The sequence below is a fragment of the Ascaphus truei genome, chromosome 5, assembly GCF_040206685.1.
Source record: "Ascaphus truei isolate aAscTru1 chromosome 5, aAscTru1.hap1, whole genome shotgun sequence".
In the NCBI taxonomy this organism is placed as follows: domain Eukaryota; kingdom Metazoa; phylum Chordata; class Amphibia; order Anura; family Ascaphidae; genus Ascaphus; species Ascaphus truei.
The window spans coordinates 238240393-238259211 of NC_134487.1; the positions used below are offsets into that span (position 1 = coordinate 238240393).

Below are 18819 nucleotides of genomic sequence, written 5' to 3' on the forward strand. Positions count from 1 at the left end.
CATTGTCAGAGGATCACGTAGTCTGTATGCCTCACCTATCGTGGTAGTGCGCAAAAAGAATGGGATGGTACGCCTATGTGTGGACTATAGAACCCTGAACAACCGTACGGTACCCAGTCAGTACACCTTTCTGTGAATTGAAGACCTCCTGAACGCTCTATCCGGGAATAAGTGGTTTAGCGTGCTGGACTTGAGGTCAGGCTACTATCAGGTGCCCATGGACTCTGAAGACCAAGAAAAGACAGCTTTTATCTGCTCCTTGGGATTTTATCAGTTCACGCGTATGCCTCAAGGGATATGTGGCGCTCCCGCCACCTTCCAGCGTCGGATGGAACGAACCATCGGGGATATGAATCCTAGGGAATGCTTGGTGTACCTGGACGACATCATAGTGTTCGGGAAGACACTAGAGGAGCATAAGGAACAACTGTTGAAAGTGCTGGACCGACTCAGTAATGAAGGGCTTAAGCTGTCCATGGATAAGTGTCGGTTCTGCCGCATGTCAGTGACTTATGTGGGTCATATTGTGTCGGCCGACGGAATAGCTACCGACCCTGGGAAAATAGAAGCAGTAGTGAATTGGCCGAAGCCCAATAACGTCCAGGAACTACGGTCATTTTTGGGGTTCTGCGGGTACTACCGGAGATTTGTGGAAGGCTACTCGGGTAAAGCCAAAATCCTCAACAACCTCCTAAAAGTCTACCCCGAAGACACAGGAAGGAAAGCCACTTCAGCCCAAGCACCATTTGGAGACAAGTGGACCCCTGCATGTGAACAAGCGTTTCTAGGGTTGAAGACAAATCTAACCCAGGCTCCGGTGTTGGCTTATGCAGATCCTGATCGAGAGTATGTCCTGCATGTGGATGCTAGCTTCAACGGCTTGGGAGCAGTGTTACACCAGAAATATGACACGGGGCTCCGGACGGTGGCGTATTCCAGTCGAAGCCTGACACCAAGTGAACAAAACTACCCAGTCCACAAACTGGAGTTTCTAGCCCTCAAGTGGGCTATAGTGGATAAGTTGCACGATTACTTGTATGGTATTCAATTTGAGGTCAGGACTGATAACAACCCCATGACATACATCAATACTTCTGCTAAGCTGGATGCGACTGGCCACCGTTGGCTAGCGGCACTGTCAAACTATCGATTGAACCTTAAACACAAACCGGGGCCTACCAACATAGGGGCAGATGCTCTGTCGTGAAGACCCGGGCTCCACCCTACTACAGACAAGGACGTATGGGAGGAAATTCCGGGGCCTGGCATACGGCATTGTGCTCCCTAGCAGCCGTGGTAGATGATCAAGTAGCTTTTTCTGAATTAAGGATAGCAGATTCACTAGGATGTCAGTCAAGAGCAATTCCTAGGGCATACCGACATCCAGAAGGGATGAACATCACTGCTGATAAGATTATTACCTGGAAGGAATTGGTACAATATCAAATTCAGGACCCAGTAGTTGGGATAGTTCCTTAAGCATTGCAACAAAATAACCCCTCCATACTTAAACAGGTTCCCAAAGAACTGGTGGCCCTACTAATGAAAGAGATGGGAAAATTTGAACTGGACAACTGTCTATTGTACCACAATCATCCCGACAGGCGACACTTATTTCTGCCCAAGATTCTGCAAACCATGGTACTCCGGGAATTACATGGTGATCATGGTCATCTTGGCATCGACAAACGATTCGGCCTACTTCGTGATCGATTCTATTGGCCCAAAATGAGAGAATCTGTGGAGATACATTATAGACAGTGCACCCGTTGTATACAAAGAAAAACACTCCCCACCTGGGCAGCACCCATGGCCCATCTGAAGAGTTCAGGACCCATGGATCTGGTGTGTATGGATTTTCTTTGCATCGAACCTGACACCCGGGGCATTGGAAATGTACTGGTGATCACAAATCACTATGCTAGATATGCTCAAGCTTTTCCTACTAAAGACCAACGGGCTGTGACTGTGGCTAACGTACTGTTGGAGAAATATTTCCTTCAATTTGGACTGCCAAATCGATTGCTTTCTGATCAAGGCTGGGACTTTGAAAGTAACCTCATACGAGAATTGCTTAAGTTATTGAGTATCACTAAGTCCCGAACTACACCATACCAACCGGAAGGGGACGCTATGCCCGAACGTTTCAATCGAACGCTGCTCGACATGTTGGGCACCCTGAAGGGCTCACAGAAGACTGAATGGAGTAAGCACATAGAGACTTTAGTGCATGCTTATAATTGTACTCGCCACGAGTCCACATGGTATACACCTTACTTCCTAATGTTTGGACGAGAAGCTCGGCTGCCAGTGGATGTGCGTCTGCGGATATCTACCGATGGAGTATCCAACTGGACGCATTTTCGGTATGTGCAAAGATTACAAGACAGCTTGCATCAGGCGTATAAACTGGCAGAAAAGGCGGCTGCTCAACTCAATGTGAGTAATAAGAGGCACTATGATCACAGAGTGCGCCATAAGGAAATCCGCCCAGGGGATGCGGTTCTCCTTCGCAATTTGGGTGTCCCCGGAAAGGACAAACTGGCCGACCGGTGGAGAGATGGCGTGTATGAAGTGGAGTCGCAGATGCCTGGCCTCCCGGTATACCGCATCAAAGACTCAAAAGGCCGGGTAAAGGTATGGCATAGAAATTACCTCCTTCCCATACCTCAAGTAGGGGATAACGATTTGGAAGTGCCCACTGTTTAGCTAGATGCAGAATCAGATATTACAGAGGGTGGGCCAGAGACTGTAGTTGATGCCACCTCTGAGGATCCTATGGAGGGAACCTCTCAAAGGGGCCTTCCGACCGCGGGGGCATCTCCCGAAGGAGCTACGGGTAAAGGGCCCCTTGGTCCAACGACAGATACGCTGACTCCAATGAGCCAGCCATTAAACCCACAGAGCCCATGCTTTGTGCCTCAAAGAGACTGTGTAGAAACATTGAACCCCTCAAGGGAAGAGATTGAATTGCCAAGTGAGAATTGTTACTCTCCAGAGGGAGTAACGGAAGAGCACCTGCGCAGAAGCCAAAGAGCTGGGCAACCTCCCATGAGAATGACATACGATCAATTCGGGGCACCCCATTATGAGGCTCAGCAGTGGGCTCGCCATAGAGTGAGATCTGTGATTGGAATGTTCAATGAAATGTACTGTATAACCTCATGTAGAGTATACAGTGATAAATTGTTTTTCTCATGTATGCATTTTTATTGTGTAAATATGTGTATTGGTACGTTCCCAAGCGGGGATGTTGGATTGCACCAGGGGGAGAATGTAGGGGTGTCCTGGTTTCCTTCTCACCTTTGCTGCAGGGTGCATCCTGAGGGGGTGTGTATTGAGGGAGCATTTGGAGGTTCCGCGGCAGCCCAGTAGTACAGGGTGCCGCCATGTTTGTTGGGCATTGCGCAATAGTCAGGCGCGACGGCCCGGAGCGGAGAGAGTTCGCGCATGCGCAGTGTAAAGCGCGCGAATGGCTGGCCAATGACCAGGAGGCTCCACAGTAAACTAAAGGTCCCATGAGCCTTAGCAGCACCACCTGACACCAGGGAACGAATAGGAGTGCAGGGACCGCTGGCAGGCAGGAAAGGTTAGCGTGGGGGAGAGACCACGCTAGCCAGAGGGCACCGGAAGAGCAAGGGGAGAGGGTGTGTGTGCAGGGGGTCAGTGACCCACCTGCATAGGCCAGATTTCCCCTCAGGCCCAGTGCAGACCCTGAGTCACCATAAGCTTGTGGTGCTGCAGGGAACGCCCAATAGAGATAGACATCTAGTCCCTTACTGTAGTAACAGATAGGGACACAGTGTCGCGGAGCTGCGGAGTGTGTGAACAGTGGTTTGGGCTCAAGCTGCTGGACATCACCAACTCGTGAGAGACTGCGCTTGATTGGCGGATCCTTTTTGAAGTCTGTTGCCAGCTGCAGGAGTAGCCGGAAGGTATTTAACAAGTGCACCAACACCAGTACCAGCAGGCGCTGATCCCGCCTTGGGGGAGGACTCTTTGGGGACACTGGGTTGAGTGACCAAGGGGCTGCGCATATATATATATATATATATATATATATATATATATATGTGTATATATGTATATATATATATATATATATATATATATATATATATATTGGACACGGTGTGGGGTGCACGCAGTGGTGGGAAAGTGACATTACTCTATAGGAGAGTGGCCAAGCCACAGATATAGGTTGTTGGATGTCAGCCATTCATATGTGTTATTATAAGTGTATTATCATTAACAGGTATAAGATAAGGTTCTGCCATCACGTATTAGTAAACAGTTATCAAGTGGAAGTGTGTTATCGTTATTCTTACCTAGGGGAATCTCACTTATTGGGGATCCTGGGTAAGTGGAGGCGCTGCCAAGACCCTAATATTACCCCAGACTCCCAGTTAGCGGAGGCCCAGATCTCGCTGAGCCAGCAGGTACATGCAGCACAAGTTGTCGCTCTAGAGCAGCAGGAAAGAGGGCTACATATACATTAGCAATGATATATCTATCTATATATATATATATATATATATATATATAACATTGCTAATTGCTAATGCTATTGAATAGTTGAGATCCGCAAGATGAGCTATCCTCCCCAAATATAAAAGTTATGAGAGACCACGGATTTTATTTTCTGTATTTTCAGAGAAAAGTGGCATTCCAACAACAAAACTATCCTATTCAATAATAATTTTAAAGAATACAATAGCAACTGAGAAACAAATGATGTGTAATGCTAATAACTATTCTGATTGTAATCAACTAATCTGAAGGACACACAGATTGTGTTAACCAGGGGTGATGTCTTTGGGTTTTGAAATGTAAGGTACTCCACTCCTGAGGGCTGAATATCTAGGTACACCTCCCACACATCCAAAGAAATGTACATATTGATCTGTTTAATAACATGAGGCTGGATATTTCTTTAAAGAAATTGGATATTTTCCTAGCATCTAGGAGTATCTGCAGTTGATCCTTTGTTAAGATAGCAAAGAAGACAGTACTCCAAATAACAGTGGATTATAATTGGCTAATTATTTGCAGTTAATGAATTTGCCAGTGATTTGAGTGGTTTTGTTCCAGACAATGTTTCCTGTGCCCATGAGCAATGGATAAAATCAGCTTTATAGTATCCACATTTTGGAAAAGTGCTGTGTCTGGTCTGAAGATCAAATTGTACTAGGCTAAAAAAAAAGCCTAGTTATAATCTTATGCAGCCTACTGTACATTGGAAGTGGACATCTTTCCTTACTCTGTTTTCTCTGGGACAGTTGGGAGGTCAAATTCTTATTTTGTTTCATTTTTAAACCTGCCCATGTATTCTGATTTATCTTCAAAATATTAAACAGCATCATCATCAACTGATAGTTCATTGGCTAAAAACATAAGGAACTCACTGCTATATGAATTTGGATCATACAGGTTGCACAGTAGCTGCAGTGTATCATTTAATATTGCTTTACATGTATGAACCTACCCTCGGGATCTATTTTAGAGTTCAGAATTTGTAGGTGTCATTTTTTTTAAAGAGGATAACATTGCTTATTTGTGTGCTGTTAAATCAGGCAAACCAGTGTCTTACCAGTTTATCATGTTCTTTTTAGGCTAGGCGTGTCTCTGGCAAGAATGCTATACCTGCAGGTGTGATAACATTTTGGCTCTCACAACTGGAGGATTGATATCTCCAATATTCCACAAAATTATTCTAACTATGGTTTAGTTTGAAATGATTAAATAGTGGATTAGAGATCCAGAGAATAAGCCCAACATATGTAAAACATATTCATAACACCAAACTGGTCCTGTCTCGTCTACGGGAGAACCATCTCTATGCTAAACTGGAGAAATGCCAGTTTCACCAAACTACTACGTCATTCCTTGGCTATATTATTTCAGACTCTGGATTCTCCATGGACCCTGAAAAACTCAAGGCAGTGTTGGAATGGCCACAACCTACATCTTTGAAAGCGTTTCAACATTTTTTAGGGTTTGCTAATTATTATCGTAACTTTATTTGAAACTTCTCTTCTACAGTAGCTCCGATCACTGCTTTAACTAAGAAAGGAGCAGTGCCTCTGCCTGGCCACCTGCATCACTTCAAGCCTTCGATTCACTCAAGAAAGCTTTTGTGTCTGCCCCTATCTTACGCCACCCAGACCCCAAACTACCTTTCACTCTGGAGGTAGATGCTTTTGACGTTTGCCACTGAGACAATATAGCTCCAGCCCCAATCACCTCAAGCTAAACTACACCTTTGTGTTTTTTTCTCTAAAAATTTTTCTTTGGCAGAGCAGAACTATGATGTTGGCAACCGGAAGCTTCTAGCTATTAAGCTTGCACTACAAGAATGGAGACACCTTTTGGAAGGTTCCGAAAACCCTATCACAATCCTCACAGATCATAAAAATTTGCTCTATATAGAAAGTGCTCGACACCTTGGTGCCCATCAGGCCCGTTGGTCACTTTTGTTCTCTAGATTCAATTATCTTATCTCTTATATTCCTGGGTCAAAAAAACTGAAAGCTGACGCTTTGTCCCGCCAATTCGTGGTAGAAGACGTCTGAAGACATATCGGAGACTATCCTTCCCTCCAAATATGTTATTTCCGCTAATTCTTTTGAAGTCATGGGTGGCATGTTGGCTACTCAAACTCGCATTCCTGAAGGTCTACAGGTGCAGGAGGGTTGTTTATACACTGCATCACAATTTCGTAAGAAAATTCTAGAATGGGGTTCATCGTCTAAGTATGCCGGTCATCCTGGTACCAGAAGAACTATAGATGTCATTAGACGAACATTTTGGTGGCCCAACATGTTAAGACATTGAAGAATTGATCAAATCCTGCTCCACTTGCGCCCGAAATAAAACTGCACGCAGCAAACCATCTGGTCTTCTACTGCCCATACCGGATCGTCTTTGGACTCATCTGTCTATGGACTTTATTGTTGAACTTCCTATTTCCAGAGGAATGAACACCATTCTGGTTATTTTTGATAGATTTTTAAAGCAATCTCACTTTATTCCTCTGAAAGGCTTGCCCAACTCCACTACCTTGGCGGACATCTTCATTAAGTAAATTTTTCGCAGTCATGGGGTCTCTTTTTCCATAGTGTCCGATCATGGATCTCAATTTATCTCGAAATTCTGGCGTGCATTCGCCAAAGGATGGATATTTCTCTTCAATTTTACTCAGGGTATCATCCCCAGACCAATGGACAAACTGAAAGGAATAACCAGACCTTGGAGCAATACTTAAGATGTTTCATCTCTGATGTCCAAGACGACTAGGCGGATCTTCTTCCATGGGCAGAATTTGCCCACAACTCCCTTAGAAACGAATCTACATGGGAATCCCCGTGCTTTGTCAATTACGGTTTCCCACCTGCACGGATCCCCATCACTACTACTTCTTCAGGGGTTCCAGCAGCGGACAAAATAATTTATTATTTACAGTAGTCATGGAGGAGGATTCAAAAGTCTCTCGAGGAGGCAACTCGCAGACAGAAATCACAGGCTGATTGTCATCGCTGCAAGGCACCCAACTTCAAACCAGGAGACAGACTGTGGCTTTCTTCAAAAAATATCAGGCTTAAGACACCAACTCTCAAATTGGCTCCAAGATTCCTGGGTCCATTTCCTATCCTGGAGTGAGTCAATCCGGTAGTGTACCGTCTTAAACTTCCTTCTTCCATGAGGATACCTTCAGTTTTTCATGTGTCTCTCTTGCAGCCTGTTTTTCAAAGTTCTCAATTTCCAGATTCCTCATCCAAACCACCGCCTGTAATCGTACAAGGACACGAAGAGTGCGAGATACAATCCATCATCGACACAAGACGATTTAGAGGGGCTATCCAATACTTGGTCCATTGGAAGGTTTGGACCAGAAGAGAGGTCCTGGATACCCTACCATCAAGTACATGCCCCCAGTCTTGTAAGGCGGTTTCATGCTAAAAAAAAAAACCTCAAACCATATTGGAGTCATCCTGAGGCCGCTCCTCAAATGGGGGGTACTGTAAGGAATCGGGGAGCACATCCCCCGCGGCATGCTTCCTCCTTACCTGTGGCTTCACAGCCTCCGGCGCACCTTACAGAGCGCGAGCACCCACGGAGGGTTTTCAAGGTTCCTATGTAGCTTGGCTCCGCTCCCTGCTTGCAACGCACAGCCGCCCCATGCGGTGCGCACACGTGATGCGTGTGCACAGCTCCCCAGCTGCATGTCAACACTCATCTCGCTCACCTGTCTCCTGCACCTCACAGCCTATCCCTGCCTCCACAGAGGCCGCTCCTCCGCTCCACCCCCCTGTCTCATTGGACTCACATACATATATGCTCAGCGCTCTAAATCCTTCTTTGGCTGAGCAAACTGTATTTCATTGTAGCCTTGCTGTTCCCACATCACTGTTAATGCTGTTTTGCCTTGCCTTGCCTGCCTCTGCGTTTGATCTCCTGTGTACCGACCAGACTAGACTTTGGACCCTTCTCTGGATATCGACCCCGGCTTGTCTCTGACCTTCCGTATCTCTCCATCCCTGACCACAGCACACGAACAACAACTATCCTACTGGCTCCAACCCCTTGACAATGGCACCTGGCTGCCTACTACTTTCCTGGCTCCAACCTCTGACCTCAACAAGTATCAAGACCATTCTACTCTCCCCAACCCTGAGCCGGCTAACCTTGACTATCCACTCTCCAGACGGGCCTCCGCTGCTGTGGGTGGCATGTTCTATACTCTCTCACCTCAGAACCGGGGTCCCGCCATGTTTGTGGTGAGCACAAGCGTTACAGAGGCAGAGAGAGAGAGAGGCAGAGAGAGAGAGAAAGAGGCAGAGAGAGAGAGGCAGAGAGAGAGGCAGAGGAGAGAGAGAGAGAGAGAGAGAGAGAGAGAGGCAGAGAGAGGCAGAGAGAGAGAGAGAGGCAGAGAGAGAGGCAGAGAGAGAGAGAGGCAGAGAGAGAGAGAGAGGCAGAGAGAGAGAGAGAGAGGCAGAGAGAGAGAGAGAGGCAGAGAGAGAGAGAGGCAGAGAGAGAGAGAGAGGCAGAGATAGAGAGAGAGAGAGAGGCAGAGACAGAGAGAGGCAGAGAGAGAGAGAGAGAGAGAGAGAGAGAGGCAGAGAGAGACAGAGGTAGAAAGGCAGAGAGAGAGGCAAAGAGAGAGGCAGAGGCAGAGAGAGAGGCAGAGGCAGAGAGAGAGGCAGAGAGAGAGGCAGAGGCAGAGAGAGAGGCAGAGGCAGAGAGAGAGGCAGAGGCAGAGAGAGAGGCAGAGGCAGAGAGAGGCAGAGGCAGAAGAGAGAGAGAGAGAGAGAGAGAGAGAGAGAGAGAGAGAGAGAGAGAGAGAGAGAGAGAGAGGCAGAGAGAGAGAGAGGCAGAGGCAGAGAGAGAGAGGCAGAGGCAGAGAGAGAGAGGCAGAGAGAGGGAGAGAGGCAGAGAGAGGCAGAGGCAGAAAGAGAGAGAGGCAGAGAGAAAGAGGCAGAGCAGAGAGCTAAGTCTCCTGACAGGGGACTGTTTGAGTGTTCCTGTATTGAGAGTCAGCAGATGAGAACTGAGGATACACAATGCTGGGGTCTGGAGTGTCCGGTGGAGCTGCAGTTGGTATGTTAAGCATCTGCCGGAGCTGTTTGGAGTGATGGATCGTGGGGGTGATCCATATCGACAGGAGACCCCCTGTGAACGATCCTGGCACTCCTGCAAAGGAGACCAGCAACCTCTCCTTGTATTCGGAGGATAGCTGCATTGAGAGCTAACCCCAGAGGTACGTTTGTGGCATCACGCTTCGGCCAGTAGCAGTTCCCACCCCCCAGGGTTTGGTAGGCAGGATGTAACAAACCACATCTCCCATTTGTATCCTGGGAAGGGTTACTTTGTTTTGGGGCTTCCAGCTTTGGCAGGTGGCGAGCTCAACTACATCAGCTATGTAGTCAGGTGGCTACCAAATGGGTAGCCAGGAGGCTACTTAGCAGCAATGTTTCCCCTTGGGTCCAGTAAAGGACCATCTTTGTTTTGGGGCATCGAGCTTTGGCTGGTGACAAGCCCCACAACATCAGCTAAGTAGCAAGTCGGCTACCAGATCGGTAGCTACTGTAGGAGGCTACTAAGCTACCATGTTTCCCCTTGGGTCCAGTAAAGGACAACCTTTCTTTTGGGACATCCATCTGCAGCGGGTGGCGATCCACACTGTACCAGACAAAGAACCAAGTGGCTACTAACTACCTTGGGATGGGTAGCCAGGAAGCTTCCAGGCCACGTTTTTCATTTATGTCCTTTAAAGGACTACCTTTGTGCTGGGGCATCCATGGATGGTGTATAGAGTAGGAGGCTACCATCTATCATGGGCTTAATAGCCTGAAGGCTATTAGCCATGTCCCAGCATTTTGTTTTGTTGACCTGCTGGGAAGTTACCCAACGACTGGGAGTGGGGTCTGTGGACTATTCAGGCTCTTCTAGAGCCCTCACCAGGACTAATAGCACCCAGGATCACGTAACTCAGGCAGCATCCTGGAGGACTATGATTACGCTCTTTTTGTGAGTAATTGCCCAATGCCATGCCCCTTTATTGTATATCTGTCATGAGTGTTAGAATCCCTGTTGTTGTGTTCCCATAACAAACCCAAAACTTATTATACTGCACCGACACACTTTATTCGAGCAAATACCCAGTATGTACCTGGCAGATACCTGGAATGCGCCGCTCCTCACCTCTGACAAGCCCTGTTGCGTTTGCCTTCCCAGCCTGGGTTCATGCCTGGCTGACGGGCGGCTGATCTGTTAAATGATAATGATTAGGATTTAATAGGCTGCAATGCTTCGCGTGTCTACCAGATGGCATAAATTCATGAATTGTAATGCAGTATATATATATATATACTGTGCAGTATTGCAGCCAGCGGGAATAAAATGCTTCAATCCCTGCCTGGAAAATAACGCAATGCACTTGGGCAGAAAACAGTCACAAACCTCAATACACCCGGGTATACCCGAATTCGTGGGACTAGCCGAGCTCGAATAAAGTATGTCGCCAGTGTACTCCCTGTGTCCGGCTAGTGTGACCTGTTTCTCATGTAGTCCTAGAAACTAGTATAGGTTTGAGCCTACCCTCGATGGCTCTGGTGACAGCAGATACTGTACCAAAAGTTCTGGGCACCGATCGGGGACCTCTGGTCATGAGGCAACATGTTACGTAACAATGTGAATGTGCTCATAAGTGGGTTTTTTATTTGCTGTACATAGACAAATAATTCAGAACTCACTTGTAGTTGAAGAGTGCCAGACTGATACGAGAAGTAGAGGTTTGTGCCTTCAATTCTCAAAGTAACAGGTTTTCTCCCATTCTCCGGTGGTATGTAGGAATAAATGATGAGCTTTGCTGTGTAATGCAAAAGCACACAAAGGATAATGACTGATATGGATATGGAATATCTTTAATTGGAGGTTTTTTTTCTCATTTAGCACATTAGTAAAATGTGTAAATGTATTACATTATATAATTATATTCAATGTAAATATATTGGTTCACAATGTTAGTATTTTTGTTATCAGCACAGGCACGCACAACCTTATCAATATTTTAGTCCAGAAAAAAATTGCTCTTTTTAAAATATATATTTTGAATAAAGTAATGTGAAAGACTTGCCTTTGAAAGCATCTGATTTTTAGTTCAATAATTCAGATGTGTGAGGCTTCAGCATTTTTAAAGATCATAACTAAGGGCTCTATGCAGTAAGCGCCGAAAAGGCTTTTTTTCGCCATTTTCTCACCAAAATTGCCTTCCTGATTCAGTAAGCTCCGAAAAGTGGCCAAAATCGTCAATTTTTGTTCCCGATAAAAACTTTTCGGCATGCGGGTGCCGATAAGCAACTTTTCGGCACTTTTTGAAATCGGCTGAATTCTAGTAGCCCCGATCAGCTTTTTGCTGCTGATCGGCACTCTAGAATTTAGATTTTTACGCCAATACAGCCCGCCAACTAAAGTTGGCAAGTTGGTGGTGGAGAAGCATCGGCAAGGTCGACACTTAGAAAAAATCAGGCCTTTTTCCTGCCTGGGATTGATGCCGGGTGTCTCCGGAGCTGATACCCATTAATACAAGCACCGGAGCCCCCCGGCATGCAACCGAGGCAGGAAAAATGCATTTAAAGCCCACTTCATTACCTTAGCGGCTAACTGCTAAGGCAATGAAGGGGTTAACCAGCCGTGCCAGGTTTATTGTGGGTAGCGGGGTTGGGTGAAGGGGGTATTTGGCCCATGGTGCTTGTTTAGGGCTTGCGGGGGGGGGTTGCGGGTGCACTTAACCCCTTCATGACCGTAGCGGTTAATACCGCTACGGTCATGAAGGGGTTAAGCCCTCCCGCTACCCACCCGCAAGCCCTAAACAAACCACCGTTGGGGCTAATACCCACTTTGGCCAATAAATAAATAAATAAATATATAAATATATATATTACACAAACAACCCCTATACCCCCCTAACATACACATATATGCACATCAATGATACTATAGGCCGGCGGGGGCCCTCGGGTGTTACCCACAGGCCTGCAGTACTAATTCTGTGCCCCCCCAAATTAATGTCAAAACACATACATACTTATAAAGAAATAACCCCCCCTACCCCCTAACACATACAGTATAGTAATGGGCACAATTACTATTATCCACAAAAGGATAATACTGCATTTGCCCATTTAAAATACATAAAGAACAATAAATACAATAAATACATATTGCACTCACCCTTGTCCGGCTGCCACGATGAAAGCCATCCTCATCTTCATCACCGTCCATGCCCCCTCCGATGCTGTAAACATAAACAAGAATAAAAACAGCCAATGTAATCTCCCCTAACCCCTTAATCACCATAGCGGTTATTAACCGCTACAGTCATTAAGGGGTTAACCCACCCTCACCCACCACTCGGGAGGCCTAAATACACTCCCCCACTACCCCCCCCCCCCACCCCGTGAGGCCTATCAACCGTCACCCAATACCCAGCCAGGAGGCCTACCCACATACCCTTGGGGCCAATACCCCCTACCCCCACCCCCAGTACCCACAATAAAAACAATACACAGCCCCACAATAAACATCATTATATTTATTAAATACATAACCCACCCCCTGTGCCCACCCATAAATACATGATGTATTATTTTACATACAGGGTTAATACCCCAGGCCCACGGGAGTCCCCGGTGGGCCTGACGGGTCACCTCACAGACCTACAGTAGCCCAGCACCATGTTTCAAACAGGGTCTGGAGGCCTGTTGTCAGGTCCCCGCCAGGCGCCATTGTCCACCAGGTGGTCTCTGGGGGTCACTGTGGGCCACAATGGGATCCCCACGGGTAGGCCCGTGGCTGTCTGGGGGGCCCCGGGTCAGACCCACAGGTGTCTGAGGGGCCTCGGGTGGTTCCCACGGGGGTCTGGGGACCCACGGGTGGTCCCTACGGGTCCGCGGTGCCCCCACAGATGTGTGGCCACCGGTTCTTCCCCGCAGCTGTCCCCCGTGGACCCGGCAGCCGTTTAGCTGTGAGAAGCCCGAGGAGACCACAGGTGGTCTCCATAGGTCCCCCGCACACCTGAGGAAATAACCCTGTATGTAAAAAAAAAATAAACCTGTCCTATACATTAAATACATAAATCCCCCTCCCCCCCACAACACATACAGTACAATAATGTGCAAAATAACTATTATCCAGATAGGGATAATAGATTATTTGCCCATTATTAAACACATTAAGTAGCATAATAAAATAAATAAAGTTCTACTCACCTCATCAATAAGAAACCCCCTCGCAGCAAAATTCGTGTCCTCCGTTGCCAACAAAATATTTAGCCAATACATTGCAATTACATTCTGATATCAATTAACCCCTTAGTCACCTTATCGGTTAATAACCGCAAAGGTAATTAAGGGGTTAAGCCACCCTGGCCCAATACCCACCCTTCACACATTCATTTGTACAGTGGCTTCATCATGCAACTATATATATACACACATATATATATATGTAGCAACAAGAAAAGCAACCTTTGAAAAAGCACACGGGCATACCGAGAAAATGTTAACAATGGAATTTATTATTGTAGGTTAAAAACAAGGGAAGAAAATTAAAAGAGGAGGGGGACTCACATCTACCAAACATATATACCTAGAGGCAGAGGTACATGGATAAGGCAAATGAAACACAAAAAACATTCAACAAACACGGGCAGCTCTAAATCCGGCATGCATATATATCATTTGCACAAACTGCAGATTTGTGCACATTCCAAGCGGAGATAACTATTTCTTGTGAGATAACAGCTGCAAAAAGTGGAGGCAATAATTGCACATATATCAAAGATGTATATACATCACCACTAAAAGCATGGGTGTCAAAAGCCAAAAATAGAGTGACCAGAGCCTCTTGTCAGGGAAAAGGTAGGGGTCCCACTCCACAGACTCCCACTCAGCGCGTTTCGACTTAAAACGGTCTTCTTCGGGGAGTGGTGAGAGGAGAAATGAGCTAGCATTATATAGGGAGGGTAAATGAGCAGAATTCGCACCAAAACGAATTCAATTCTTAATTTTTAAACAACTGTGGCAAAGGGGAGGGTTCCCGTAGGTATAACAGCGTCCTAGAGTCTATATTAACATTGCTGTGGCTCTAATTGGTCCATCACAGTCATGTGGCACACAATGTGTCATTCCGTTATGGAACCAGTGAAATGACGCATGTGACGTCATCACGCATTACGCGTCATAGCATGCGGTTGCCATAGTGACTGTGATATTAATTGCAAGACGGACACTGACCAGATAGAAGCCACAGCTGCATCACTGATAAATATCAGTAGTATAATAACAAATAAACGTCCTAGATTATGCAACAACCACACTAATCCTCTAGTTCATCTACCACAATATTGTGACACATAAAAGCATCCCGTTTTAAAATCGGGAAATTACGCATGTGACTTCATTGCGCAATGTGCGTCATTGCGTGTGATTGTCATGGAGACCACAAAAACATATACAAAACGGCCGCTGGCCAGGGAGAGATTACCAACCAATAGTATTAGTAATACATGGGCTAAAGTATACCAAACATTAGAGTATACAATGGTCATAGTGATTCCGCTTGTAATGTGCACAAATCTGCAGTTTGTGCAAATTATATATATGCATGCCGGATTTAGAGCTGCCCGTGTTTGTTGAATATTTTTGGTGTTTCATTTGCCTTAGGTATATATGCCCCTATACCAGAAACAGCAAAGGATGAAGAGGAGCACAGCAGCGTTTCCCAGCAACTTCCAGCTAGTATAGCGCCAAAAAATGAGGGTAACTCCAGATAGGGATAAGTTATAAATAGAGTAATTTATTGGTCAGTTAAAAGAAAAAACAATGGTAGGAACGCACCTATACCAGAAACAATTATTTTGTAATTAGATAGATGTAATTTTAGGTCAGGGTGAGGCTTGCTTTTGTATATCGTATTCTTTTTGGTACTTATATTTTGTCTGATGGTAACTTGTTCTGTTTAACGATTGAAATACTTAATTGTGTAATTGTTATGGATGGTATTTTATTTGTTTTGTGATTTGATTAATGAATGCTAATTGATTTATGGTGACTTGCTTGGTTTAAATAGTATACTTGTTTGGATTTTCTGGTATTTTGTTTGGAATATTTTATTGTTAACATTGATTGGCAAAGTGTACATGGTGCATAGATTGTATGCATCATGTATACAATGTAAATTCAATGTTTTGATTGGCATTTGATGCTTTTGATTGGAAGATGAGATTTGATTTGTTTAGGAAAAAGGATTTTATTTTACTGTGGCTGTGGCTGATATGGAGAAGTGGTATTTTTCTTACAGCATGTTTTTGATAACCCTTAAACATTTCTTTGTATATTGGTTCATCATATGTATATCTATCTATCTATCTATCTATCTATCTATCTATCTATCTATCTATCTATCTATCTATCTATCTATCTATCTATCTATCTATCTATCTATATCGTTTATTTATTTTTTGATTATTGAAGCTCGGCCGGAAGAAGAGATCAGTGTATCTCGAAAGCTCGCACAAATAAAAGCATTTTGTTAGCCACAGAACGGTATCGTTTATTTATTTTTTGATATATATATATATATATGGAAAAAAGAACAAAAAAGAAACAGGCGCACACCTAGTGCATTACCACAATAAAAATGTATTGAATGAACATAAAATCTGACAAATGGCCACTCACAAGGATACAGCAAATAAAAGCATTTATGAGATAGGCTCTCATGTGCCTTGCAGCTCAATCACCAGCATCCGTCCGCAGTCAGTGGCGTCGTCACGTGGATCTCCTTCGTGAACCGGAACCGGAAGAGGGATCTTTCACCTTCAATGCTCCATACCATTAGTCCCTCCGGGAAACAGGCACCTCAGATGTAATATGGATAAGGTAGCAGGCCGGGAGAGCAGCAGCACACAGGAGCCAAAAGTTCTATATCAATCTGCATCAATGTTTGTGGGCAAATGGCGGCCAGATTCTAGCCACGCCCTACGCGTTTCATCATCAAATGGCGACTTCTTCAGGGGTTACCCTTCAAGCATATGTCTTTGGTATTTATAGGGAGGTGAACAGCAAATAGCCAATAAAGAATTAATGATTTGAAACAATGGGTTGAATCAATTTACACATATACATATGTACAGCTAAAACAAATATAAGCAAATTCTAAGTGTTTTGAGGACCCCATCGATGTCCAAGGATAGATATATAAACTACAAATTGAAACAACATAACTAGTGTTATAAATGTTATGAGTGTGTTAGATGTCACTAATGATGTGAATACAATTGGTAAGTGAAATATAACAGGCTAAATTGGTAAACAAACAGCACTATAAGGTACATGATAATTAGATGTGAAGATTGCATTAAGGCATTCTAGAGAGTATAATCAAAATGAACTATTAATAACATAAAATATATAAGACAAATGACATGTTTGATAAGGTTAGATCTGTTGCATTTAAAAGTTAGTGACATCTCAAATAAGGAGATCACGATTGAATAAATCACTGTATAAATTGGCAATAAGCATGTTTTTGATAACCCTTAAACATTTCTTTGTATATTGGTTCATCATATGTATATCTATCTATCTATCTATCTATCTATCTATCTATCTATCTATCTATCTATATCGTTTATTTATTTTTTGATTATTGAAGCTCGGCCGGAAGAAGAGATCAGTGTATCTCGAAAGCTCGCACAAATAAAAGCATTTTGTTAGCCACAGAACGGTATCGTTTATTTATTTTTTGATATATATATATATATATATATATATATATATATATATATATATATACAGTGTTCGACAATCCTATACATTTACACGCCCGGGGTGAGTGGATTTAACCTCCGGGCGAGTAAATATTGGCCCAAGCAGTACACGTGTTTGTTTTTTTAAATTTCCCTGCTCGCGCTGAAATTTTCCGCGCTCAAAAAAAAAAAAAACTGTTGAACAGTTGAAACAGTTGAAACAGTTGAAACAGCTGATTGACGCGCGTTCCCAGGCTTTGTGGGCGCGCGGCCAGGCTCTATATGAGCCCGCCCCCAACGAGTGGCCATTCTTTCTGGCCGGAAATATGTTGGAGAGTAAATACTCTAATCCTCTATCCTGCGGCCCCTCTGCTCCTTCCCTGCAAGCCAAGGTGTTCCCCCACTTCCCGCTTCCCCCGATACCCGTGCCGCGGGGCGGGTGATGGTAGTGGGGGTGTTCCCCCCTTCTCTCCCCAGTCCCTGCTTACCTCGACTTCCCCCGATACCCGTGCCGCGGGGGGCGGGCGATGGTAGTGGGGGTGTTCCCCCCCTTCTCTCCCCGGTCCCCGTGCCACTTCCCGCTTCCCCTGATACCTGCGCCGCGGGTGATGGTAGTGGGGGTGTTGCCCCCTTCTCTCCCCGGCTTCCCGCGCTAATTCCAGCTTCCCCCGATACCCGCACCACGGGGGGGAGGTGTTCTCCCATAATCCCCGCTTCCCCCGATACCCGCGCAGGGCGGAGGTGTTCCCCCTTAATCCCCGCTTCCCCCGATACCCGCGCAGGGCTGGAGATGGTAGCGGGGGTGTTCCCCCTTACCTCCTTGGTCTCCACTTCCCCACGGTCCCGTGGCTGCCCACGCAGGGCGGGAGATGGTCATGGGGGGGTGAGCGGGGCAGTCGTGGTGGTGCTCGGTCACGTGGCCTTTCTTCTTCTTCTGCCTGTCATATGGGAGTGTGTGTGTGCATGGAAGAGTGTGTGTGTGCATGGGAGAGTGTGTGTGTGTGCATGGGAGAGTGTGTGTGTGTGTGTGTGTGTGTGTGTGTGTGTGTGTGTGTGTGTGTGTGTGTGTGTGTGTGTGTGTGTGTGTGCATGGAAGTGTGTGTGTGTGTGCGTGTGTGTGTGTGTGTGTGTGTGTGTGTGTGTGTGTGTGTGTGTGTGTGTGTGTGTGTGTGTGTGTGTGTGTGTGTGTGTGTGTGTGTGTGTGTGTGCATGGAAGTGTGTGTGTGTGTGTGTGTGTGTGTGTGTGCATGGGAGTGTGTGTGTGTTACCAGAAGTGTCACATCACCCCACCCCCCCAATCACCCCACCACCCAATCACCCCATCACCCCACTCAATCACCCGCCACCCCACCCAATCACCCCGCCACCCCACCCAATCATCCCGTCACCCCACCCAATACCCCCATCACCACACCCAATCACGCCCTCTGTCTCTCGCCCTCTGTCTCTCTCTCTCTCACCCTCTCTCTCTCTGACCCTCTCTCTCTCTCTCATCCTCTCTCTCTCAC

The 18819-nt window shown here is 45.7% G+C and overlaps 1 protein-coding gene across 2 annotated transcripts in view; it reads right to left on the reverse strand.

The window, feature by feature from the left end:
* LOC142495811 (uncharacterized) overlaps window positions 1–18819 on the reverse strand; it is a 165562-nt gene that overhangs the window by 16436 nt on the left and 130307 nt on the right. For both annotated transcript variants that reach the window (XM_075601795.1, XM_075601794.1), the window contains exon 5: window positions 11253–11368. In XM_075601795.1, coding sequence (XP_075457910.1) covers window positions 11253–11368 — 116 coding nt within the window. The remainder of the gene's footprint in view (window positions 1–11252; window positions 11369–18819) is intronic.